The sequence below is a fragment of the Canis lupus genome, chromosome 10 (assembly GCF_003254725.2).
Source record: "Canis lupus dingo isolate Sandy chromosome 10, ASM325472v2, whole genome shotgun sequence".
NCBI classification, from domain to species: domain Eukaryota; kingdom Metazoa; phylum Chordata; class Mammalia; order Carnivora; family Canidae; genus Canis; species Canis lupus.
In genome coordinates, this window is record NC_064252.1 from 50,657,317 (window position 1) to 50,684,789 (window position 27,473).

At 42.4% G+C, this 27,473-nt stretch overlaps 2 protein-coding genes across 6 annotated transcripts in view; one reads left to right on the plus strand and one right to left on the minus strand.

Moving 5' to 3' along the window:
• Window positions 1-1,981: 1,981 nt before the first annotated feature.
• MSH6 (mutS homolog 6) lies at window positions 1,982-26,144 on the plus strand. Of its 3 annotated transcripts, none has more exons than XM_025466214.3 (10): window positions 1,982-2,328; window positions 13,451-13,650; window positions 16,375-16,544; window positions 18,409-20,953; window positions 22,761-23,029; window positions 24,340-24,457; window positions 24,750-24,839; window positions 25,370-25,524; window positions 25,648-25,847; window positions 25,974-26,144. In XM_025466214.3, exons 1-10 carry the CDS (start codon window positions 2,072-2,074, stop codon window positions 26,053-26,055), a joined length of 4,086 nt encoding a protein of 1,361 aa, XP_025321999.1. In that variant the 5' UTR covers window positions 1,982-2,071; the 3' UTR covers window positions 26,056-26,144. The 3 variants fall into 3 exon arrangements, with proteins under 3 accessions (XP_025321999.1, XP_048971832.1, XP_048971831.1); XM_049115874.1 differs by having other exon boundaries at window positions 2,127-2,302; XM_049115875.1 differs by lacking the exon at window positions 25,974-26,144 and having other exon boundaries at window positions 25,661-25,825.
• The window catches only part of FBXO11 (F-box protein 11), an 88,080-nt gene continuing 86,717 nt past the window's right edge, over window positions 26,111-27,473 (minus strand). For all 3 annotated transcript variants that reach the window (XM_049115876.1, XM_025466227.3, XM_049115877.1), the window contains one exon: window positions 26,111-27,436. In XM_049115876.1, coding sequence (XP_048971833.1) covers window positions 27,307-27,436 — 130 coding nt within the window. In that variant the 3' untranslated portion in view covers window positions 26,111-27,306. The remainder of the gene's footprint in view (window positions 27,437-27,473) is intronic.

Consider the following 27,473-nt stretch of genomic DNA (forward strand, 5'->3'; position numbering starts at 1 on the left):
TTCATATAGCTCAGCCAAATCTTAGGTTATGTGAAATTGAAGGCAGTGTAACACTTCTGTTAATAACACAAGACTCCGGAAACAGCTTCCCAGGATTAAAATCCCTGCTTCATCACTGTCTAGCTGGTTGATTTGGGGCACATTGCTTGACCCATGTGTACCTCAGTCTTTTTTTTTTTTTTAAGATTTTTTTTGTTTATTCATGAGAGACACAGGAAGAGAGGCAGAGACAGAGGCAGAGGGAGGAGATGCAGGCTCCATGCAAGGAGTGGGATGCGGGACTTGATCTGGGGACACTCTGAGCCAAAGGCAGGCACTTAACTGCTGAGCCACCCAGGTGTCCCAGTACCTATGTCTTTACAGCCATACAGATCTAATGAAGATCAGCAATCCCTTACCTGCAACTCTGAAATGCAAATATCTCTGAAAACGAAGTCTTTTTTTCCGAAGATTTTATTTATTTGACATAGAGCATAAGCAGAGGAAATAGCAGAAGCAGGCTCCTCGCCCCAAGACTTTGGGATCATGACCTGATCAGAAGGCAGATACTTAACTGACTGAGCCACCCAGGCATCCCTGAAAACCAAGTTTTGTGGCAAACTCATTTGGTAGCAAATTTTTTAATAAAGATTTTATTTGTTTATGAGAGACACAGAGAGAGAGAGGCAGAGATGTAGGCAGAGAGAGAAGCAGGCTCCACTCAAGGAGCCCCATGTGGAGTTCGATCCCAGGACTCCAGAATCACACACTAGGCCAAGGGCAGGCGCTCAACCGCTGAGCCACCAACCCTCCCCATTTGGTGGCAAATTTTGACCTGAGTTTACCTGAGGCTATGGATAGTCTATATTTATCCCACTTACTGTGAATAAACAGGTTTTGCTGCAGAAGTATTGATTGCAGAGTGTTGCCCCAGAATCTCTGGGGGTCTCACATGTACTGAGGAAGGGAAGAGAGCACCTCTCAAATGTATTTGAAACAGTGCTGGTTTTATTTCTTGCCTAGCTAGCAAAGGAGAAATTGTAGCAGAACACAGCCTCCCTGAACAAAGCAAAGACCTGATCTTATATAGGTTTTTTTTTTTTTTTTCACCAAAGCACAGCTGTTGCTGATTGGGGCTGCTTTCCAGGATTCTAGATTCCAGTTACTTATTCACAATTTGGGATTAAGGCCAAATAACTGTCAGTCTTCCTATTTCTGTTTTTGAGAATTCGGAGAATAGGAACTTTAGTCACTTTACCCTGTTCCCTCCCTAAATCTGAAAAACCCTCCATCCTGAGACACCCCTGGTCCGAAAGGCTCAGGTAAGGAACCTGCAGACCCGAAGCACTTCGAAGTCCTGGGTTATTGCAGCGGATTTAATTCATCTATGTAAAATAACTGGAGAGCTCGGTGTAGCGGGGGCAGGTTTTATCATAAACAGGGAAAGTGCCTGCCACTTAAGCATCCGTTTAGCAAGTGTGTCAAGCACCTACTTTAGAGTAACGCTCTGAGAATACAAGATGAACAGGGGACTTGATCCACTGCTGAACTGTAAAGTCTGATCTTTTTTCCCCCCTGGGTCTCTGGCGGAAGTGGTCGAACCACAGGACTTGTCGTGCAGGCGCGGGAAGACGCTTCCCCGCAAGGGCCTCTTCTCCTTGCGCTCGCGCCCTGCACCCGGGCCACCCAGGTGCATCACTGCGTGATGTCGGCACCGCTGCCCGCCTCCCTTCCCGCCCCGCCGCTGCAGCCCCGGCTCCAGCCCCGGCTCCAGCCCGCGCAGCCCCGCGCAGCCCCTCGCTGCCCCGCGCTGCGAGCGCGCCGGGCCCCGGCCCCTGCCCCCGCCCCCGCGGCCTGGCGGCCCCGCCCCTCCCCACGTCGCCCGACGCCCCCTGGGGGCGGGGCCCGGGCGAGCCCCGCCCCCCACGCCGCGCGCGCACGCCCCGGCGCCCTCCGATTGGCCGTCGGGGCCCGTGTTCCTCCGGCGCAGCGCGCCTCCTCCCAGATTTCCCGCCAGCAGGCGCCGCGCGGGTTCCTCCGTGCCTGTAGTCGCTCGGCCAGACACAGCGGTTGGGCCTCGCCGGCCGTCGCTATGTCGCGACAGAGCACGCTCTACAGCTTCTTCCCCAAGTCTCCGGCGCTGAGTAATGCCAACAAGGCCTCGGCCAGGGCCTCCGGTGAAGGCGGCGGCGCCGCTGCCGCCGGGGCCTCCCCTTCTCCCGGCGGGGATGCGGCCTGGAGCGAGGCCGCACCTGGGCCTGGGCCGCTGGCTGGCCGCGCGTCGCCGCCGGAGGCGAGGAACATCAACGGAGGGCTGCGGAGGGCTGCCGCGCCTGCGGCCCCCGCCAGGTAGGGGGTGGGGCGCAGCGGCGGGACGCGGGACGGGGGGAGCCTGGGGAAGGGAGGGCTGCGCGGCCCGGAGGAGGTGGCCGTGCGCGCCTGGCCGGGAACCTGCAGGGGCTGAGTTTGCACCCTCGGCGTTAGGGGGCGTAGGTGGTAAACAGGGTGGGAGGAGGGAGGCGGGGGAGGAGACGGGCTCCCCCGGGCGGGAGGCTGGGCCCGAGGGGGGTGCGCGGCGCTCGGGGTCGTGGGGAGGGGGGGCGACGGGAGCGGTGGGGGCGGGGCGGGAAGAGAAAGGAGCTCCGCACGCGCCGCGCGGGGTGCGCACGGGCGGGGGGGGCGGGGGCGCGGGGGCGGGGTGGTGCCTGCCTGCGGCGGGGGAGGGGTGGCGGGAAAGAGGGATGCCTGCGGGGGGCGGGGGGGCGGCGAGCCGTGCTCGCTCCGAGCTGGGACCGTGAATGGAGGGCCGGCCGAGCGACGGCCGGCGAACACACTTGATTGTTTGGCTTTGAGCCTCGGGCGCCTGGAGCCTGCGGGGCGGCGGGCGGCCTGCCGGGGGGTGGGGGCGGCGAGCTGGGCGCCCGGGGGTGTGTCAGGCCGCAGGCCGAGGACCTGATTGGCCCGAGTGAGGTTGCAGGGGCGGGGCGGGGGGGGGAGCCGAAAGTGCTGGGCTCGGCCGGGTGGTCCCCTAGGTAGGCCCGCAGGCACCCAAACAAATGAAGGATTTCGAGGCTGTGTTCATCTTGATACACGTTTAAGTGTCGTGTGAAGTTGGAAAAGGTGACCTTTCAGGATGCAGCGGCCCTCCGACGACGATTCCGTGGGAGGATGCGGCACCGCAGTATTTTGGAATCGAGAGAGGGAGTGTGAAGGCCGGGGTGCGGCCCGGACCGGGGGCCGGGGGCCGGGGGCCGGGAGGGCTCCGCGCCCCGCCTGCCTGTTCGGGGCTGCCCGCCGCTCGGCCGGCCTTTGTCGGGGCCGCGGGCGACATTTTGAGAAGCTCGCGTTTTGCCGCATCGCAGGTTTTGCATGAGGCACAGAGTGTAATGGTAGACGCCGGAGAGGATGGAGGGGGAGAGGGTCTGAAAAAGTGAAGGACTCCCTCCGAGGCTGGACAGTCGGTTAGTGGTTCTGAGCCACTCGAGTGTTAGGTGTCCTGCGGATTCGCTAAGCGTCCTCACGGTATTGAGTCTCCTTTAAGCGACCCTCGGAGGCAGTGAGTTGAACTGTGGCTGTGTGAAGAGTGGTAGGATATGCCTCTGGCCGATTATTTTGAGCTTTTTTTTTTTTTTTTTTTTTTTTTTATAGCAGTAGACACAACAGAAGTTCTGAAAATACTACCTTACTCTCTGTTAAGGGAAATAGTTTATAAAGGAAACCTCCATTTGTAAGGATGTCTCCTGCTCTGAACCAGAAGAGAAGGAAGGATGACTAAATCTGGAGAAAGGCTCACTAATGGAGACGGTTCTGATTTAAATCTGCATAACAACCATATTCCTTGTTTGCTCTTCTTAGCCTGTCCACACCACCACCACCGCCCCAACCCATCTTTCTTTTTGTCTTAGCAGCAGATGGTATTTAAGGTGGTGACTTGGGCTCTCTCTGGGAGTTACTCCGTTTTCCTTAGGATCTCCCATATATACATAGGGGGTATACGTGTTAAACTTTGGTTCAGTTTTCTCTCATTAATCTTTATTACTGAGGGGGTCTCAGCCAAGAACCCAGAAGTATAGAGGAAAAAACATTTTTCCTCCCCTACATTTGCATCCTCTGTAACAGACTGTTTTTCATAAAGTTTTCATCATGAGACATGCATGATGTATAGTTAGGTTTACTTAAACATGAATTGATTATTCCTGGATCCATGCTAAAAGGCCTTCATTCAACAAATGTCCATGTACCTACTCTTCCAGGCACAGAATTAGGTATTATGGATCCTGGATACAGCCTTGTATAGGGCAAGCAAAAAGGCACTTTTTTAGAGCAGGAGCAGAGTGCACGAACTCTGTGCGCTTTGGTCAAGGGAATATATGTGTCAGGATAGGCTTTTGGCTCTTCAAAAGGAAACCCAGGACACAGATAGGAGTTAGTTAGGCTACGGTGGGAGTAAGGGGGTGTTAGGAAGCTGGTTCAGAAATAAGGTCCTGCAGATTGTGGATAGAAGGAAGAGAACAGATGGGAGACTTGAAGAGGTATGTAAGATCTAGTTATGAACAGGCTGATGGGCCACAACGACATTTGGACTTTTTCTGAGGGTCAGTCAAAAGCTTTAAAAACAAGCATCTTTTAATGTTGGTCATATACATTTCCTCTGTGCTTAAATGTCTCACGTTGCCTGTTTCAGTTTTTTTCCCTAGTTCTTTGCAGTGGTGTGTGATGCAAAGTCTTTTTCCACTCTGGGTCATCCTTTTGTTCAGCGTATGACATCTTTTGAACAGAAGTTACTAAATGTAATGTCAAGTTTGTCAATCTTTTTTTTTTTTTTAAATTTTTATTTATTTATGATAGTCACAGAGAGAGAGAGAGGCGCAGAGACACAGGCAGAGGGAGAAGCAGGCTCCATGCACCGGGAGCCCGATTGACAGGGATCCCTGTCAATCTTTTTCTTTATGGCTTATGCTTCTATTGGTTTTATTTTTTATTTTTTTTTGTAATGATACTTTATTTTTAAAGATTTTATTTATTTATTCATTCTTGAGAAAGAGAGAGAGGCAGAGGCAGAGACACAGGCGGAGAAGCAGGCTCCATGCGGGGAGCCCAACGTGGGACTCGATCCCGGATCTCCAGGATCATGCCCTGGGCTGAAGGTGGCGCTAAACCACTGAGCCACCCAGGGATCCCCTTCTGTTGGTTTTAAGAAATCCATAGGGGAGATTGAGGTTTTAGAAAGCTCACTCTGGAGGTGCCTGGCTTGTGACTTGATCGGTGGGGTCATGAGTTCAAACCCCACATTGGATATAGAGATTACTTTAAAATTGGGGTGCCTGGGTGGCTCAGTCACTTAAACGTCTGCCTTTGGCTCAGGTCAGGATCCTGGAGTCCTGAGATTGAGCCCTGCATGGGGCTCCCTGCTCAGTGGGGAATCTCCTCCTCACCTGCTCAAGCTCTCTTTCTTTCTCTCAAATAAAATCTTTAAAAAAACAAAACAATCTTAAAAAATCTCACCCTGGCTGAAATATATTTGGCGGGGAGATCTATTGATAATAGAGAGAGCATGTGGATAGTGGCAGTGGGGGGTAGGATTTAGAAAAGTTGAGAGCAAAGTGCTGGAGCAGGCAGGTGTTGATGTCGATAACTGGACGTAAGAGCAAGGAGGGAGGCAAGATGGCATCATTTTGAAGTAAATGGTTATAAGAAGAGGTAGCGGGAGGGGGTACCTGGGTGGTTCAGGTGGTTAAGCTGCTGGCTCTTGATTTTTGTATCCGGTCATGATTTCTGGGTCCTGGGATGGAGCCCTGCATCGGGGTCCAGCTCAGCCTGGAGTCCCTTGAGGAGTCTATCCCTTCCTCCTCCCTTGCAAGCATACATGCATGAGCTCTCTCTAAAAATAAATCTTTAAAAAAGAGAAAGAAGGGTAGCAGGACATACATGTACTCTAGGCCTGTTTCTCATCCATTATTTTTTCTGTAGTTTATTAAGATTATAATGGAGAGAACTTTAAGGTTTTGACCACTTAAATCTGGCTTTTTAAAATATTATTAATACAAATCTTAGTTTATTTTTTACAATCTCACTTCAGTGCTAATTGTCTCTCTTTGTTTGAAGTGTATGCCCTATTCCCATTCACAGACAAGGAATGTCAGATCTGGCAAATCTTTTTTCAGCACCTTTATTTAAAGGCAACTATCTTAAAAAAAAAAAAAGGTAACTATCTGCACTAGTTGTATGTAGGTGCTTTCCTGAGAACTTTCATACAGTTAAACATTTATAGCAATATATTTTCCCAACTAATAGCACACATAATGTTATTGTTGTAATAGGAAAGAATTTTTTTTTAAGATTTTAAAAATTTATTTATTCATGAGAGACAAGTGAGAGAGAGAGAGGCAGAGACATAGGCTGAGGAAGCAGGTTCCCTGCAGGGAGCCTGATACAGGACTCTCCCAAATTCCAGGATCACGCACTGGGCTAAAGGCAGACACTCAACCGCCGAGCCACCCAGGTGTCCCAAGAGGAAAGAATTAAAAAAAAAAAAAAAAAAGCTCTTTAAAAAGTATCCTGTGGACTCAGTTTCACAGACCTACCTTGTTTTATTTATTTTTTTTAAGATTTTATTTATTTATTAATAAGAGACATAGGCAGAAGGAAAAGTAGGCTCCCTGCAAGGAGCCTGATGTGGGACTCCATCCCAGGACCTTCATGCCCTGAGCCAAAGGCACATGCTTAACCACTGAGCCACCCAGTGCCTTAATTTGTTTTAAATGATATAATTAAAAAAAAAAAAAAAAGATATTAGGGATCCCTGGGTGGCGCAGCGGTTTGGCGCCTGCCTTTGGCCCAGGGCGCGATCCTGGAGACCCGGGATCGAATCCCACGTCGGGCTCCCGGTGCATGGAGCCTGCTTCTCCCTCTTCCTGTGTCTCTGCCTCTCTCTCTCTCTCTGTGACTATCATAAATACATTAAAAAAAAAAAAAATTAAAAAAAAAAAAAAAGAACCTGGTTTCCTTTAACTTCTTTCAGGTTTCTTTCTTTTTTTTTTTTTTTTTTTTTCAGGTTTCTTTCTAATGCTATTTAGAATATAGTACTAGATGCCAGTTTATACCGTAGACCCTAGTGCATAAGTGATGGGCCATAGTTAGCCCAAGCTGAAGAAGGAAAAGGTGTATGGACAGAGGTGTACTGGTAGGTAGGTATTGTAGGGGCCTCTGAATTAATTGCTCTGATTAGTTATTTGAGGGCAGGGAAAGTGTACTCTGATGGTCCACCTTGAGAGTTAAGTGCAAAAGCTGATAGCTGATTTTCTGAGGTTGGTTTGAGAGTTTTCATGTTATGACTCAGTGTTTACATGTACAAATTTTTATTAGACAAACAGTTTATTTTTAATTGCTTTTGGAAGCAAATTCTAGCAGTACTTTTGTATCTACTTTTTTTTTTTTTTTAAGTAGATAACTAAAAAAGTTGATTATGAGTTTGGGGCACAACCAGTCATTGACACCAAGATTATAGACTAAGGAGAAAGCAATGTGATTTTATTTTATTTTTTTGAAAGATTTTTTTATTTTTTTTTTTTAATTCATGAGAGACAAAGAGGGAGAGGGATCCCTGGGTGGCTCAGTGGTTTGGCACCTGCCTTCAGCCCAGGACCTGATCCTGGGGTCCCAGGATCAAGTCTCACATCAGGCTCCCTCCATGGAGCCTGCTTCTCCCTCTGCCTGTATCTCTGCCTCTCTCTGTGTCTCTCATGAATGAATAAATAAATCTTTAAAAAAAAAAAAAAAAGAAAAGAAAGAGGGAGAGCCTGATAAAGGACTCAATCCCAGGACCCTGGGATCACGACCTGAGCCAAAGGCAGAGATGCTCAACCACTGAGCCACCCAGGTGCCCCAAATAATGTGATTTAATTAATTATTATTTTTTAAAGATTTTATTGGATTTGCATAGGGCTAATGATCCTTGTTAATACAGTTATACGAAGAGGGAAAGATGTTAAGATTGTCAGAAAGTATAGCCAAATAATAGAATACAGTAAAGTTAATATATGACTGTAGGGCAAGTTTTCAAGTAGAGCCAGTGGAATAAGTGGATGTGATTTTCTAAGATTATTAGGCTCTTTTAAGGACTAATGTATGACAGATTAGCAGGTATTCAAATTATAGCACATTCTAGCTTGATTCTAGCTTGCATTATATTTCCATACTTTTTTTTTTTTTTTTTTAAGATTTATTTAGGGAAGCCCGGGTGGTTCAGCGTTTAGCACTGCCTTCAGCCCAGGGCGTGATCCTGAGTCCCCTGATCGAGTGTCATGTCGATCGAGTGCCATGTCGGACTCCTTGCATGGAGCCTGCTTCTCCCTCTACCTGTGTCTCTGCCTCTCTCCCTGTCTCTCGTGAATAAATAGATAAGATCTTTTAAAAAAAAATATTTATTTATTTATTTATTTATTTGAGAGCGAGCATGAGCAGGGAGAGGGGAAGGGAGAGAGAATCTCAAGCACATTCCATGCTAAATGCAGAGCCCAACTCTGGCCTTGATCCCACATCTTAGGGGTTGTAGGATTATGACATGAGCCAAAATCAAGTGTCAGATGTTTAACCAACTGCACCACCCAGGCTACACCTCCATATTTTAAAATACAGTATGTAGTGTTGATAGGAAACCTGAGTCTTTGCATTGATTAAAATATGTTCCTGGGGATCCCTGGGTGGCTCAGCGGTTTCCCGCCTGCCTTTGGCCCAGGGCGCGATCCTGGAGTCCTGGCATCGAGTCCCGTGTAGGGCTCCTGGCATGGAGCCTGTCTCTGCCCCCCCCCCCCCCCCCCCCGTCTATGTTTATCATAAATAAATAAAAATAAATCTTTAAAAAAATATATGTTCCTTTATTTTAAAATGCATTCTTTGGAAACCATACAGCTACAAGAAATTAAAATTTTAAAATTACCTATAAAGAATTAACATTTACCCACAAAATCAATAGCTTTAAAAACTTTGTTAACATTAAGTGAGGAAAAACATTTATTTTTAACGATTGTATTTATTTATTCATGAGAGACAGAGAGAGGCAGAGGAAGAAGCAGACTCTATGCAGGGAGCCCAATGTGGGACTCAATTCTGGAATCACACCCTGAGCCAAAGGCAGACGCTCAACCGCTGAGCCACCCAGGCATCCCAGTGAAGAAAAATTGTAATGAAATGTTTAAAATACTGAGTTTTACTATATAGTCTATTTTATTTTATTATTAATTTTCAGAGAGAGCCTGCAAGAGCAGGGTGAGGAAGGGGCAAGGGGGAGAGAGGGAATCTTAAGTAGGCTCCACATCCAGCATAGACCCTGACTCAGGGCTCCATCTCATGACCCTGAGATCATGACCTGAGCTGAAATCAAGAGTCAGAAGCTTAACCAACTGAGCCAGGGGCCCTTACACCGTATATTTTATTACCTGATGAATTCTCTTTGGTTGGAAGCCACTGTTTGCTGGACCAGGGTTTTTATTTTTTTTATTTTTTTTATTTTTTTTTATTTTTTGGACCAGGGTTTTTAAAGTGTCCCTTTTATTTATTTATTTTTAGAGATTTACTTTATTTATTTATTTAAAGATTTTATTTATTTATTCATGAGAGACAGAGAGAGAGAGAGGGAGGGAGGGAGGGAGGCAGAGACACACAGGCAGAGGGAGAAGCCTGCTCCATGCAGGCAGCCCCAGGATCACGCCCTGGGCTGAAGGCGGTGCTAAAGGCTGAGCCACCCGGGCTGCCCTTAAAGTGTCACTTTTAGCATTAGAGGAAATAGTGCATAGTAGTAATTTTTTTTTAGTGTTTGCATTTTATAATGTACTGTCAGTTGCTAACATCAGGAAAGTTAGGTGATGTGTAAGATTCTTTAAGATTGTGTGGTGATGTTGAAAAACAGATTGTTGGAATAGTTCATTTTAATTGTATAGATTGGGATTTACTTCAAAACTGTTAACCATTGTAATTAGCTTTTACACATTTTTTTTCTGTAGTGAGTTATGTACATTTGCATTGCAAAATAAATTTAAAGACCTTTAAATTTTTAAATTGGTTACTTGGAAAAGGATCTAATCATTTTGAGGCCTTTGAACACCACTGTATGGTTTGTTTTACAGTTTGCACTACATTTGTACAAATGAGAGTTTGAAGGTAACAATGTCTTAGTTTAAGTTATTTCCTTTGGGATAAAACTGGAATGAACTTAAAATATTTTATTACATAGTAAGTTTAGGTGTAAAGTAAAAAAAATTTCCCCATGTCTTTTGGGTCTCAGAAACTTGAGGTTACTCTTGATTACAGATAGAAAGGAACTTTTAAGAGGCGGACATGCCATCTCATTTTTTTTGCTCAAGAATTTTGATCTAATCATGCAGTTTCTCTTGGAGCCCTTAAGACAACTGAGATTCATTCCTGCAAGTGCTGTTGCCTTATACCAGGCAAAATAGGATTTCACTGGTTTTGAGGCATTCCACTCTTTTGAACTTCAAATGTACCACCAAGATGTACATTCTTGTCACTCATGCACTAACTCCATTCTTGATAATTTTTAATTGTCATAAAATATGTAATGAAACAGTTCAGCACTTAGTTCTTACCCTCCATAACTTATCCATTCACAGAGGCAAGAAAAATAGTTCTCTTTAATTTTACAAACGAAGAACATTTTTTAAACCTTTTCTCATACTGCTAAGGCTCAGGGATCATCCACATATATTTAATACGTAGGGCAGGACTGCCCCAAACTAGCCAGTGATGGAGTTTAGGCTTTGCTACGTACACACAAAAATCTTACCTGAGTATCTTTTAAGGGATTTAGTTGCCTTTAAGAAGGGCAGCCAAGGGGCACCTGGGTGGCTCAAGTCATGGTCCCTGGGGTCTGCTGTTCTCTCCCTTTCCCTCTGCCCTGCATGTGCATGCTCTTGCTCTCTCACATAAATAAAATATTATAAAGGGGGGGGCAGCCAGGCTTGATAGGTATCCCTACTGGTCCCCCTTTCAGAAAAATCTACTTGGATAATGCAATTTGAGGCCTGATGTCTCAAGACTATACAGCTAGAAATCTGCTTCCTGAGGGAGAGGACTGAAATAATAACGTACTTATTCTGGCCAGTCTTCTAAGAAATATGGTCAGGGTTCAGACTCAGAATTGATAGTGTCTTTAGGTAGACAAGGTATTTCCCTCCTTTAGCAGCAGAAATAAGAGTACAGCTTTAGGGTAGTCTCTGGTACTAAGGTACAAAGAAAGCTTGTGGTTTTCTGATACTTGTGATAGGCTTTATGTGGTTAAGTGGCTACCTGGCCAAGAGTTCATGGTAAGACTGCTTGACAGTAGGGAGGCTTGTAAACACCATTCTGCACAGCTATAAGGGTCTTTGTCTCTTCTTACTGGACATATTAGGAAGAAGGGTAGAAATTAGAATTGTACAGAGATTCCTATTTGAAGACCAATATGTGGTGAGGTTGCTGGCAATATTTATAGATTTGTTCATGTGTAGGTCGCTGTAGATTCTGTAAGAGTGCACATACCGTAAAGGCCCTTGAGAAAAGCCCCAGCTGAAGTCATGCTGTTGTTTTTCTCTTCTAATTGTCTAGCCTAGGGGTTTCCTTTTTGTTGTTGTTGTTTTCTTTTTAAGATTTTATTTATTTATTCATGAGAGACACAGGCAGAGGGAGAAGCAGGCTCCATGCAGGGAGCCTGATGTGGGACTTGATCCTAGGTCTCCAGGATCAGGCCCTGGGCTGAAGGCAGCACTAAACTGCTGAGCCACAGGGGCTGCCCAGCCTAGGGGTTTCCATATTCACATTTTTGAAGAAAGGAATACTTTAATTTCATGATTGGGTCTGAAGAAAGTTGCCCCAGTGTATTAATGGAAGCTGTTCTAAAATGTTTTTGTTTATAATGTACTTACTTTACTTTAGCATTTATTCAATGAAAACCTTTAAGCCAGTTTAGAAAATCTTCGTATATAGTACTTGTAGAATTTATTAGTTATTGTGGCCTCTCCATCACTGAGAGACTCTGCTGTATGTAGTCTTTACTTTTTTTTTTTTATTAAGTTTAAAATTTTTTTTTTTATTTTTATTTATTTATGATAGTCATACAGAGAGAGAGATAGAGGCAGAGACACAGGCAGAGGGAGAAGCAGGCTCCATGCACCGGGAGCCCGACGTGGGATTCGATCCAGGGTCTCTCGGATCGCACCCTGGGCCAAAGGCAGGCGCCAAACCGCTGCGCCACCCAGGGATCCCAAGTTTTAAATTTTTTTAAAGATTTTATTTATTTATTCATGAGAGACACACACAGAGAGAGGCAGAGACACAGGCAGAGGGAGAAGCAGGCTCCCTGTGGGGAGCCAGCCCAATGCGGGACTCAATCCCAGGACCCCAGGATCATGCCCTGAGTGGAAGCCAGAGGCTCAACCACTGAGCCACTCAGGCATCCCTAATTTTTTTCTTTTAAGAGAGAGAGCAGGAGAGAGCATGAGCATGTAAGTGGGGAAAGGGGCAGAGGGAGAGAGAATCTCAGGCAGGCTCTACACCTGATACAGAGCCTGACCTGGGGGCTTGATCTCCCGACTCTGATATCATGACCCAAATCAAGAGCCAGGTGCTTAACTGACTGCTCCATCCAGGTGTCCCTGTTATGTTTTAATTTTAGTTTTGGTTAGTTAACATACAGTGTTCTATAGTTTCAGGTGTATATCTTCTTCTGCTCCCCTTACTCTCTTCTTTCCCTTTCTCAGGAAACCTTCAGGGCCAACTTAATTTTCCTGAAGATTGAATCTTTGTTTTTGATTCTACAGGCATATATGTTAATTATGTGAGGGGCACATTAGCCACTTCTCTGTTTACTTTTTCCATAAAACTAGATTTTTAGAGGTGGGGGTTAGTAGTGTACTATGTAGCTTTTGAAGTGTTAACTGGAAAAGATCCCAAGCAGACTCTAAATATTTATTATCATTAGCAGATTACGTAGTATACTTGGTATTTTATTAATAGCGTGGGTCAGGTCCTGTTCCTGCCCTATTGTGGTATATAGGTGTGATACATTGTAATTTGGAGAGCATGTACGTCTGTGCCTTTTTCTTGTTAGCAGTATTGTACCAGAATTTGGCCATAGGTTATAACTTGGAATGATTCTGAGAAATAGTTTTTCATCTTAGTACCAGAATTCATTACATTTGTATTTGTCTTAATATGTTAAGTAAGCATTGTGATATTTGCTTATGTTTTTAAAAGTGACTTTAACATCTGATCTTTTTTATTATTTATTTTTTTGGATATCTGATTTTTTTTTAAAAAAATCATTTATTCTAGAATTTCTGTGTTTGAGTATTAATGCCGGAAAACTTCAAAGGAGTGTTAACGATGCCTTCTTTGGAATTGCTTATTTGTAGGTAATTGCCTTTAATGCAGCTTAACCAAATGTTAACCAAGTTATGTATTTCTTTTTTGGCAACAGTTCTTGTGACTTCTCACCAGGTGATTTGGTTTGGGCCAAGATGGAGGGTTATCCCTGGTGGCCTTGCCTGGTTTACAACCACCCTTTTGATGGAACATTCATCCGTGAGAAAGGGAAGTCTGTCCGAATTCATGTACAGTTTTTTGATGACAGCCCAACAAGGGGCTGGGTTAGCAGAAGGCTATTAAAGCCATACACAGGTAAGAGATTCCACTCTGCAGTGTGTGTGTGAGAGAGAGAGAGCATGTAAGAGAGCAAGCATGCAACACAAGAGCACAAGTGTCTGCATCTCCCATACAGTGAAATTAAGTGTATTTTACTCCAATGACTTAGGAGTGGCAGGGTGAATGCTTCCAGCATGGGAAAAAGACACAGCGGAGTGGAGTTTTTATTTCTGTCTTTTCAGTTGACTTACGGCAATATCATTCCCTTAAAGGAAAAATATTTTCATGATTAGATATCATTTGGGCCACAATACCAATTCAGGCATGAAAAGGGTAAATTAATGGTGCCCCATCTTCAGAGATCCAAGAGAAAGTCAGTGCAGTGAGGATATGTAGCATATAGATCAGTGACATTGTCTAGGGCAGATGGAGATGTATGCTTACCTGGCCTTTTTTTTTTTATTTTTATTTATTTATTTATTTTTTTAAATTTTTATTTATTTATGATAGTCACAGAGAGAGAGAGAGAGAGGCGCAGAGACATAGGCAGAGGGAGAAGCAGGCTCCATGCACCGGGAGCCTGATGTGGGATTCGATCCCGGGTCTCCAGGATCGCGCCCTGGGCCAAAGGCAGGCGCCAAACCGCTGCGCCACCCAGGGATCCCTTACCTGGCCTTAAATCCTCCCTATGAGCACATCTGAGTTGAGTTTCACATCAGACTTCTGGGCACCATGACTTCCTTTTCCCAGGCCCAGCTTTCTCATGTCCTAGATAACCAGGAGTCCTGCCTGTGCAGCTTCACTTGGGCCAGGGGAACCTATCAGTTGAATTACACAGTGCATGCACACTACATGCACTTGAGCATGAGTAAGTCCTTATCCATTATCCTTAGAATCTCTAGGCTAGGATGTTAACTGAATTCATTGTTTTGGAATCACAAGAAGGGTCCGTTTCCCAGAACTCTATGGGAATCCTGCTTTTTGGTCATAGTGCTTATCCATAGTGCAGGGCCAGGAGGGCACACTGAAGAAAGTTCAGTCTACATGAAAATCTTACCTGTAGGATGTAAACAGAATATGGAAATTTGGTTCTATCTTCCATATTAATTTGCTGCATAATCTTGGCCAACACAATAACTCACATACTGTTTACTCACGTGCACACACACAAGTGTGGGCAGGGAAGGGGGATTAATCTTAAGCCCAGGGCTTAATCTCAGGACCCTGAGGTCATGGCCTGAGCTGAAATCAAGAATGGGATGCTTAACTGACTGAATCACCCAGGCACCCCTAATTTTGAGATTATAAACAAAGGTTTGGCAACATGACTTTTAAAATACCCAGAGTTTACATTTTGTTGTCATTATTTTGTAAAGGCCACCCCTATTGCATAATGCCTTTTGCCCTTTCCGTTCCCAAATTGTTGTAATGGCATGGATGAGAAAAGTAGGTTTTTAATTCTTTGGGGAGGGGGGCGCTTGTCTTAGAATTGTCAAGTAGTTTGCATTGGGTTTTGGGGGAATGATGATGTCATTAGATAGGTGGGCAGTGAGTGCAGCTGCAAAGAGGCACTTGAAGTTAGGAGCCACCCTCCAATGGACTTGATTGTTGCAGTTTGTACTGCTGGTGCCACTCTGTAGAAAAATGGGAAATTGTACCTTTATTTCAGGTAGCTCACTAAGTTGCTAATGTAATGGCATTTCAGGATGTTCTGTTTTGATATACAGTGGAAAAAAGGAAATAATGTAATATTTGGATGCATTAAATTTAGACAAGTTCAGGTTTGCTTTCTAATTATATTTGGTTAGAAGAAAACAAAGACTTATCCATTAGGCCTCTTGGGAAAAAAACCAAACTGTTTTGTGCCATTAGATTTGTGATTAACTTCATCTAATTTTTTGCTCAATGGACAAGTGTGTCATTTAAAATTATAGCTCCTGGGGCACCTGGGTGGCTCACTCAGTTGAGTGTTCAACTCTGTTTTGGCTCACGCCTGATCTTGGGCTCCTGAAATGGAGGCCTAGGCCCCACTCAGCAGGGAGTCTGCTTAAGATTCTCTCTCCTCACCCTCTGCCACTTCCCTCACTCAGCATGCACACGCTTTCAGATCTTTTAAAAAATAAGTAATTTAAATAAAAAAGAATAAAGTAAGAGTTTTCACCTGAAAAGAAGACAATTTGATTCAACCTTTAAAAAAACCATTCCAAGTCTGAACTCGGTTATCATTCAAAAATGTTAGTATCCTTACCAATAGGGTAAGGATACCTGTTTTTGTTTGTAATATACCCTATTAAATTACCTTGGGGATAAACTTAGTATCATAGCTTCATTTAACTGAAAGTGTAGTTTTTGCTTTCCTGAAGTAAAAAAAAAATTTTTTTTTCTGTACAGAGGGTCTCAGACGCTTTTTAAAACCTCTCATGCTTCACCTGAGGAGTTGTGCCACCTTATCTATTTAGGGTCAGGGTCCCAGGTCATTAGAAGAGAGATGAAGTAGTCATGGGTGACCCAGCAGTTAAGGCAACTTCAAGGAGGTAAAATAGTTAATAAAAGCTTCACTGGTAGTTTTCCCCTGGTAATTCCTTCTTTGTAGGCTTTATCAGTCTTTATCAATCAGAAATAATGGAACATTAAGAACTGCTTGATTCTTTTCATTAAGACAGTTGTACATTGAGCCCATTACTTAGTTAACTGTTCTTATTTATAAATAAGATTTGCTTCATAAGAAATATAAATTAAATCTATGTATTAATTTTTTAGGGTCACAATCAAAGGAAGTACAAAAGGGAGGTCATTTTTACAGTTCAAAGCCTGAAATACTCAGAGCAATGCAACGTGCAGATGAAGCCTTGAATAAAGACAAGATTGAGAGGCTTGAATTGGCTGTGTGTGATGAGCCCTCAGAACCAGAGGAAGAAGAAGAGATGGAGGTGGGATATTGTTAAACAGTCCGTTGTTAATTCTGTTGGAGAGTGATAGAAAAGAGGGATGGGATATATTAAAGGGATATTCCCTTGTTTTATTTATATGTATTATTATTATTTTTTAAAGTTTTATTTATTTATGAGAGACCGAAAGAGAGGTGCAGAGACCCAGGCAGAGGGAGAAGCAGGCTCCATGCAGGGAACCCGACATGGGGCTCGATCCCGGGTCTCCAGGATCAGGCCCTGGGCTGAAGGCGGCGCTAAACCACTGAGCCATCCGGGCTGCCCTATTTATATGTATTATTTATGTGTGTGTGTATGTGTGTGTGTGTGTGTGTGTGTGTGTGTGTGTGTGTGTGTGTATGTGCACACACTTTAATACTCATACATCCTTTTTTAATTTTCTTTTTATTTGTGAGAGAGAGTGAGCATGGGGAGAGGGAGAGAGAGAATCTTAAGCAGGCTCCACACTCAAGTGTGGAGCCCGATGAGGGGCTTGATCTCACAACCCTGAGATCATGACCTGTTCCAAAATCAAGAATCTGGATGCTTAACTGACTCAGCCACCCAGGTGCTCCAAATACTCATTCATATATATATTTTTTAAAGATTTATTTATTTATTTATTCATTCATTCATTCATGATAGACACAGAGATTGAGAGAGAGGCAGAGACATAGGAGGAGGGCAAAGCGGGCTCCATGCTGGGAGCCCGATGTGGGACTCGATCCCAGGACTCCAGGATCGCGCCCTGGGCCAAAGGCAGGCGCCAAACCGCTGAGCCACCCAGGGATCCCCTCATTCATATACTTTTATGTAGAACTGTAGGTTAAATTAGATTAGAATCTCAGCAGCCATTTTGCTTTAAGTTCTCAAGTTCAAACCTAGAAGACATCCCATAAGTAGTAGTACCATTTTGGTAACAAGTAATGAGCTCAGGAAAGTAAGGACATGGTGGTAAAACTGGTTATGAGGTCTGGTGGTAAGTCTCTATGAGAGTGTGGTCAAGCTCTGGAAATTAGTTACTTGATGTTCTTTTTGTTTTGTTTGTGTTTTGGATAAAAGAATAGAGGTTAAATAACCTTGAGATACAGCCTGAGTTTCAAATGTTAATGGTCACTATTTTGAGTGAATTAAATCATTTTTCTCTAATTTAACAGATTAATGAACTATACGCTTAAGAGATTCATTTATGACTAGCCCTGATTTTATGTTTTATTCTATTACAGATTGGGAATAAACAAGCTAATCTAATGGGTATTTTAAGAGAAATGAAAGAAAAATGTTTTTAATCTTATTTTTGAGGTCGAGACCAGGGTTTATAACATAAATGAAAGATTTAGAACTGGATGGTAATACAGAGATCATTTAGTCTCCTATAACTTGTGTGGGAGATCCAATCCATGATAAGTGAATGTCTTGCCCAAGAAACTACAGCTGGTTTGTGGAAGAGCAAGGACTAGAAACCAGTATAGATTGCACTGCTTTCTTATGCTGAAGAATTTATAAAATGGCAGACTTCATATGTCCCTCTGGGAGAGGTGACCCTAGAAGAAAGGTAACAGGGAGATTTAAAAGTTCCTTCCACAGCTGTTAATGAGGGCATCGTGTGTAGGTAGGTATTTGGGGTGTATGGTCTTGCTAATGGCTTCATCACTGTTGTATGGGATAAAACTGTCATGAGAGAATCACTTAATCCTGTAGTGTGATGCTACTGAAATTGATAATCTTTCAGTGAAAGAAAATAGTTTCTCATTTCTGGAGCTGGGTTCTTGATACAGGATGTTGCAGCATATTGAGATACTCACAGCAGTATTGCAATTTTTCAGATTTTGTTTTGTATTTAAATAACACTTTCTTTGCCTGCCAGGTAGGTGCAACTCATTCATCAGAAAAGAGTGAAGAAGACAATGAAATTGAAAGTGAAGAAGAAGTAAGGCCTAAGGTCCAAGGATCTAGGCGAAGTAGCCGCCAAATAAAAAAACGAAGGGTCATATCAGACTCTGAGAGTGACATTGGTGGCTCTGATGTGGAATTTAAGCCAGATGCTAAGGAGGAAGGAAGCAGTGATGAAATAAGCAGTGGAGTAGGGGATAGTGACAGTGAGGGCCTAGACAGCCCGGTCAAAGTTGCTTCAAAGCGGAAGAAAATGGTGACTGGAAATGGCTCTCTCAAAAGGAAGAGTTCAAGGAAGGAAATGCCCCCGGCCACCAAACGATCAACTGGCATTTCATCGGAAACCAAGAGTGCTTTGAATGCTTACTCTGCCCCTCAAAATTCTGAATCTCAAGCCCACATTGGTGGGGGATGTGATGATAGTAGTCGCCCCACTATCTGGTATCATGAAACTTTAGAATGGCTTAAGGAGGAAAAGAGAAGAGATCTACATAGGAGGCGACCTGATCACCCTGATTTTGATGCATCCACACTCTATGTGCCTGAGGATTTCCTTAATTCCTGTACTCCTGGGATGAGGAAGTGGTGGCAGATCAAGTCTCAGAACTTTGATCTGATTATATTTTATAAGGTGGGGAAGTTTTATGAGCTGTACCACATGGATGCTCTTACTGGAGTCAATGAACTAGGGCTGGTATTCATGAAAGGCAACTGGGCTCATTCTGGTTTCCCTGAAATTGCATTTGGCCGATACTCTGATTCTCTGGTTCAGAAGGGCTATAAAGTAGCACGAGTGGAACAGACTGAGACCCCAGAAATGATGGAGGCACGATGCCGGAAGATGGCACATATATCTAAGTATGACAGAGTGGTGAGGAGGGAGATCTGTAGAGTCATTACCAAGGGTACACAGACCTACAGTGTATTGGAAGGTGACCCTTCTGAGAACTACAGTAAGTATCTTCTTAGCCTCAAAGAAAAAGAGGAGGATTCTTCTGGCCACACTCGGGTCTATGGAGTATGTTTTGTTGATACCTCACTGGGAAAGTTTTTCATAGGTCAGTTTTCAGACGATCGCCATTGTTCCAGGTTTAGGACTCTAGTGGCACACTATCCTCCAGTACAAGTCTTGTTTGAGAAAGGAAATCTCTCAACAGAAACTAAGATGATTCTGAAGGGTTCGTTATCCTCCTCTCTTCAGGAAGGTCTCATACCAGGCTCCCAGTTTTGGGATGCAGCCAAAACTTTGAGAACTCTCCTTGAAGAAGAATATTTTAAGGAAAAGTTAAATGAGGACAGTGGGGTGATGTTACCCCAGGTGCTTAAAGGTATGACCTCAGAGTCTGATTCTCTTGGGCTGACACCAGGAGAGAAGAGTGAATTGGCCCTCTCTGCTCTAGGTGGTTGTGTCTTCTACCTCAAAAAATGCCTTATTGATCAAGAGCTCTTATCAATGGCTAATTTTGAAGAATATGTTCCCTTGGATTCTGATGTGGTCAGTGCTACAAGACCTGGTGCTGTTTTTGCTAAAGCCAATCAACGAATGGTGCTAGATGCTGTGACATTAAGCAACTTGGAGATTTTCATGAATGGAACAAATGGTTCTACTGAAGGGACCCTGCTAGAGAAGATTGATACTTGCCATACTCCCTTTGGTAAGCGGCTTCTAAAGCAGTGGCTTTGTGCCCCACTCTGTAGCCCTTACGCTATCAACGATCGTCTAGATGCTATAGAAGACCTCATGGTTGTGCCTGACAAAATCTCTGATGTGGCGGACCTTTTAAAGAAGCTTCCAGACCTCGAGAGGCTGCTGAGTAAAATTCATAATGTTGGGTCTCCCTTGAAGAGCCAGAACCACCCAGATAGCAGAGCTATAATGTATGAAGAGACTACATACAGCAAAAAAAAGATTATTGATTTTCTTTCTGCTCTAGAAGGATTCAAAGTAATATGTAAAATTATAGAGATCATGGAAGAAGTCGTGGACAACTTTAAGTCTAAAATCCTTAAGCAGGTTATTACTCTGCAGACAAAAAATCCTGAGGGCCGTTTTCCTGATTTGACTGTAGAATTGAACCGATGGGATACAGCCTTTGATCATGAAAAGGCTCGAAAGACTGGACTAATTACTCCCAAAGCAGGATTTGACTCTGATTATGACCAAGCTCTTGCTGACATAAGAGAAAATGAACAGAGCCTGCTGGAATACTTGGAGAAACAGCGCAGTCGAATTGGCTGCAGGACCATTGTCTACTGGGGGATTGGTAGGAACCGTTATCAGTTGGAAATTCCAGAGAATTTCATCACTCGTAATTTGCCAGAAGAATATGAGTTGAAATCTACCAAGAAGGGCTGTAAACGATACTGGACCAAAACTATTGAAAAGAAGTTGGCTAATCTGATAAATGCTGAAGAACGGAGAGACGTATCATTGAAGGACTGTATGAGGCGACTATTTTATAACTTTGATAAAAATTACAAAGACTGGCAGTCTGCTGTTGAGTGCATCGCAGTATTAGGTAAGACTTGGAACCAGCTTGTTCCTAAGGCTTTGGTTAGTCATGTCTTGTATCTTGTGCATTAAGATTTAAATCCATTGGACATTTGCCATGGAGGATATCTCTCAGCACAGGTAATGAGTGTATAGATTTGCCTCCTCACTAGACAGAATGACTAGTTTAGTTTGCCTGTAGCAATTTAAGCTATTCACTTTTTGGCCTTATTCATAAGTCTTGAATAATTGAACGGAAGACTAATGGGTTTTTAGTTTTTTCTTTTTTAAAGCAGGGGCTTTCTTCTGTTTTTGTTTTTAAGGCAGGGCTTGAACCCTACGACCTTGAGATTGTAGGACTAGAGCTGATCTCAGGAGTCATATGCTCCAATCATATGGAGCCACCCAGGCACCCCAGATTTTTAGTACTTTAATGAGGTCATTTGTTTTATTATTTATTTAGATTTTATTTATTCATAGACAGAGAGAGAGAGGCGCAGAGACACAGGCGGAGGGAGAAGCAGGCTCCATGCAGGGAGCCTGATGTGGGACTTGATCCCGGGTCTCTAGGATCACACCCCAGGCTGCAGGCGGCGCCAAACTGCTGCGCCACCAGGGCTGCCCAGGTCATTTGTTTTAGATCAGATTACCTTCTCAATTGAATTTTTAGCATCTGATATTTTTTATTTTTTATTTATTTTTTATTTGAAATTCATGAGAGACACTGAGAGAAAGGCAGAGACACAGGCAGAGGGAGAAGCAGGCCCATGCAGGGAGCCCGATGTGGGACTTGATCCCAGGACCCCAGGATCACGCCCTGAGCCAAAGGCAGATGCCCAACTGCTGAGCCACCCAGGCGTCCCATTGTTCTTTCTGATACTGGTTTTAAGCTTCTTTTTGTTAGACGAAATTAAAACTCTCCTGGCCCATCACTTCTTCGTTCTGTATTTTCAGTTATTCTCTTTATCTGTGTATTGCAAGATTTTAATCATCTTTTTTCTTTTAGCCTAATATATCACACTTTCTTTCCTGCAATTGATTTCTAAGGGCTTTGATTAATATATTTGTAATTTAATAGCTTTTTCAGCTTCATTAAATAATTTCCTTTTTCAATTTTATGGCCAATTATTTGAGCCTTTGCTGTTTTACACAGTTTAGGGTTTTTCCCCTATATTTTAAAAATACAGTAACCATAGTTTACCCAAATTTATAACAGAACTATTTTGATCTGAATGCAACTGTCTGGGATAGAATAGCATCCTTCAGTTTTTGCCACATTTTTCTTAAACTAGTACAGCTTTGAATGGTTTGATGGGTAATTTAAATCTTCCCTCAACACAGGCATTCAGAATTGGTGAATTCATTTTCCTCTTAAGATTGTTTTTTATCAGTGTACCTGTTGTGACAACATTCTGCTTCTAAGAAGTGCTAGGTCCAGGATTAGGTCAAGTAAAATATGTCAGTATAGCATTTCCCTGTTGTATTTCTTAGCTTCCCCATGGCATTCCTCTGGTCCAGATGTTAAAGGACTAAGTCTTACTTTGAGGTGAGAGATTTTGGGCTGAAAATTAGTTATTTCTCATTTCACTACAAGTGGTCTAATGAAGACACAGAAAACATTTAGTACTGACTTATTTTCTGTTAATAAATGCATAAACAAAACATTTTATGTATTCTAGAGTGCCTATTGTTAGGGGAAAAAAAACCCTATGTCTAAAAAGCAAGTAGAACATACCACCCACTGAAAAAGTATTTTGGAAAGATTTTTTTAGATTAGTTGGGTATCTTGTGCTTCTCAAGCAACCTCAAAAATGACGTTACCCTCTCTTTAACAGATGTCTTACTGTGCCTGGCTAACTACAGTCAAGGGAGTGATGGCCCTATGTGTCGTCCAGTAATTTTGTTGCCAGAAGAAGGCACTCCTCCCTTCTTAGACCTTAGAGGATCACGTCATCCCTGCATTACGAAGACTTTTTTTGGAGATGACTTTATACCCAATGACATTCTAATAGGCTGTGAGGAAGAGGAGGAGGAAAATGGCAAAGCTTATTGTGTGCTTGTTACTGGACCTAACATGGGGGGCAAGTCTACACTCATGAGACAGGTAAACCGAGCTTTAAAGTTTGTTACAGAAAGTCATTAAGAATATATTAGATATATAGGCCATCCTTCCAAATAGCACATAAATTATATAGAATTCAGTCACTAGCATACTAGGAAGCAAAGGAAAAATGCTTTGTATTGTAAAATTGAGAAATGTATTTTACCTTTATCAAATAACTGCCTGATGTTACGGGAAGTGTACGTTAAAAAGGCCAAAGAGGTTTTAGCTTATGATTTCTTTACAAACTCTTTGACTGGATTGGATTTCCTCTGAGGGTAGATGTATTAATGAATGAAAATGTTGCAGGTTTGTCCCTCAGGTTCATGACCGACTTATTCAGGTAAGAAAGCACATAAAATAAAATTCATGACCTCTAGTAACTTGGAAACTGCTTTTAGAACTGCTTTTAGAAAAGACAGTAAATATCTGTTTTTATATCTGGGGTTGGCCAGCCACTGAGCTAAACATGATTTACATTTTTTTAAAGCGTTGTGGAAAGGAAAAAATGTGACCGAGACATTGGGCCCTTCACTAAAAATGTTTGCCAACCCCCCTGCTCTCTTGTATGATCTTTTACTTACTTAGGTTCACCGAATTTGCTAACTAGCAAGAGGCAGTATAGTATATTGTGCAGTGGTTTTCAACCCCATTTTCATTTATCATCAGTTGGGAGAGCTTGACAAAAGTATAGGAAGGGGTTCCATCATCCCAGATTGATTCATTTGGTCCAGAATTGGTTCTAGACATCAGTAATTTTAAAGAGCTCCTAAGTGATTGTACTGTGTAGTCCTCCAGTGTTGAGAATCACTAATGCAGTGGGTTAAAAATTCAAGGCTCTGAGGTTTTTTTTTTTTTTTTAATTTTTTTAAAACTTATTTATTTATGATAGTCACACACACACACAGAGAGAGAGAGGGGCAGAGACACAGGCAGAGGGAGAAGCAGGCTCCATGCACCGGGAGCCCGATGTGGGATTCGATCCCGGGTCTCCAGGATCGCGCCCTGGGCCAAAGGCAGGCGCCAAACCGCTGCGCCACCCAGGGATCCCAAGGCTCTGAGGTTTTAAGGCCGGTTGGGCCCTATAAGCCTCTTGCTTTGCTAGGCTTCCCTTTGCCTACTTTGGATTGTGAACAATTTTTTTAAGAGTGCCTGACTCGTATATAATCATTCTTACGAAAGATAAATGTTTATTAGCTTGGCTTATTGCTTGTTTTCTGAATATCTTATGTATCCCTCTCTATCTCTGTGTTTTTTTTTTTTTTTTTTTTTACTAATTGGTACTAAAGACCTTTTTCTTCCTTCATTCACAGGCTGGCCTATTAGCTGTAATGGCCCAGATGGGTTGTTATGTACCTGCTGAAGTGTGTAGGCTCACACCAATTGATAGAGTATTTACTAGACTTGGTGCCTCAGACAGAATAATGTCAGGTGAGTTTTCACCTAAGGATTTATTATTTGACCCTTCATTTCTGTAATACATCTGCCTTGAAACTTGTGTATGAGCCATTTCAAGTGGATGTTTGATTTTTCTTGTTTTTCGAAGTGTAATACTTTCAGGCATTTGAAAAGATTATTTCAAGAATTGCATAATCTCTTAATGAGATGTAACCTTTAGTACTGGGTAGGTCATGATATGAACCTAAAAGATGAAGTACTGTTTTTAAAAGATGAATGTACTGTTTTAGGATGCTAAAAAAAGATCTCCTGTGTGCTTTTTTAGGCGAAAGTACATTTTTTGTTGAATTGAGTGAAACTGCCAGCATACTTACGCATGCAACCGCACATTCTCTGGTGCTTGTGGATGAATTAGGTAAGACATTACAATTTCCATTTGGAGGCTGTTTTTAAAACTTTAATTTTTCTTGAAGATGGCCAGACCTTTCTTGAAAAAAAGTTTGCACTCACCTTTGTGTCATAGATAAAGGTCTTTGGTTAATTACCAAGGTTCTAAACTTTATTTGTAGTTGTTACAATATGAGGATGTGTAATGAGAAACTAATAGGGCATTTCTGAAGAGTACTCTTAAAAAAAAGAAACACGGGCATCTGGCTGGCTGTTAGTAGAATGTGTGACTCAATTGCAGGACTGTAAACATTTGATCCTCTTGTTGGGTGTAGAGATTACCCAAAATCTTTTAAAAATAGAAAGGTGCCCTTCACCAAGGGTTGCTAAGTGCATCTATGTAGCTAAAAACAGGGCTTATTCTTTGGGTGCACAAATTGTTACTACTTTTTTTTTGTTATTACTATTAATCCTTTCCCCCCCTTTTTTCATTCCTTTGTGAAGTCTGTCTTCTGGTATAAGGCAGATGCATAATTTATGCATATTTTATTTTAATAGGGAGAGGTACTGCAACATTCGATGGAACAGCAATAGCAAATGCAGTTGTTAAAGAACTTGCTGAGAACATAAAGTGTCGTACATTGTTTTCTACCCATTACCATTCGTTAGTAGAAGATTATTCTCAAAATGTTGCAGTGCGCCTGGGCCACATGGTATGTATAAAGTGCTTATTCAAAGTGCTTAATCAAAAGTTTAGATTTTTGAGGCAATCAAGTCAGGTACTTCCATTGCTAGCACATGAATAGAACAAAATAATAAACTATTTTCTTTTTTAGGCATGCATGGTAGAAAATGAATGTGAGGATCCTAGCCAGGAGACTATTACCTTCCTTTATAAATTCATTAAGGGAGCTTGTCCTAAAAGCTATGGCTTTAATGCAGCAAGGCTTGCTAATCTTCCAGAGGAGGTTATTCAAAAGGGACATAGAAAAGCAAGAGAATTTGAGAAGATGACTCAATCACTACGATTATTTCGGTAATTATATTCGGGATATAATTTTGCCATGCAGCTGACCTTATTAAAACCATAAAGGGGGATGGTTGATACACTGTAAAAAACACGAACTAAGCCTTTTTTTTTTTTTTTTTTTTTAATTTTAAGGGAAGTTTGCCTGGCTAGTGAAAGGTCGACTGTAGATGCTGAAGCTGTCCCTAAGTTGCTGACTTTGATTAAGGAATTATAGACTACATTGGAAGCTTTGAGTTGACTTTTGACAAAGGTGGTAAATTCAGACAACGTTATGATCTAATAAACTTTATTTTTTAAAAATGACCATTTTTCCATTTTCTTTCTAGGAAATTAAACCCTTTTAATTCTTATCTACCTTCTACATAATGGTTATTGAATACTCCACAATATATTAAGTCTAGATGTTATGGTACATGCATACACTTTCAGGCTGTTTATACCCACTGTCACCAATACACATAAATGGGGGGGGGGAGGGAGCTATGAAACTGTATAGGGCTGTATATATACTTGTCTCAGCTTAATGCAGGAAATTGTTTTTAATTTCCAGCAGTTTAGTCTAAACTGTTCAAAAAAAAACTATGAACAGAGTTCAAATACAGGACTGTTTTGAAGAGACTTTCTAAAGTGTACTTTAAAACATAGTAGTTTTTACCTTTCACAAAACTGAGTTACAAGAATACTTTTGTTTTACAGTGCATCCCTTCCTAGGAAGTCTCATTAAAACACTCACTTTTTCTAGGGGTGATTTTGAATGCTGCACAGGGAAGGGAAGGAAATAATAGTCTTAACTTTTCTTAAAGGATACCAGAAACATTGCTGGATATAATTTAAGATTAGTGTTTTCTCTTTCATAGAAAGAACGTACATACTGGGACATGAGTACAGTTACAGCAAGTCTAGGTGTGCTAACAAAACAGGGCACATTCAAGTACAAGAAGATTTGCTTGAAATTAAAAACAAACTACATGAGATTAAAGCATTAAAATCATATTTCTCAATCTGAATACATGTTAAAAAAAATCAAAAGAAACGCAGAAGTGCTAGCTCACATTTTTACCATATTACAAAAGCAATTGGTACCCATGTCCATAAAGGCAGCAACAAAGCTGCTTGTCTATTGAAGAGTACTACTGCAAATTGGACTGCATTCAATGCTAGTTGTAAAAACACCAGCTTTTTTTCAGAAGTTGGTATCTGTACAAAATTGCAGCTTATTTCTTCACTTCTGTCCCTTCAAAAGTCTTTACACAGTAATGCTAAAACACCCAGCTTTGAGATCCTGAGTCAATATATTGCCACTTTCTTTTTGGTAGCTTGAGCTTCATAGTGTCAACTGACCTCGTGTATCCATTTTTAATACAGTCTCTTCCTGTAGCATGGGCAAATATTTTAAATCTTCTTCCAAAAAAAATGTTTTAAGTTATGATGTTAGAATGGCAGGACTTTTCTTTAGGGAAGGAATTCAGTTGTGCTGCAATGTATTAGATTCTATAGGTGGAGCAGAGTCATATAGTGTATCTGTATCATGTGTAGGCTCACCAGCTAATGTACAAGGATTAGACAGTGTTCCAGCACCACAGTCACAGAAAAACCTAAAGCAAAATGAAAACCCAAAAATTAGGAAAGTGA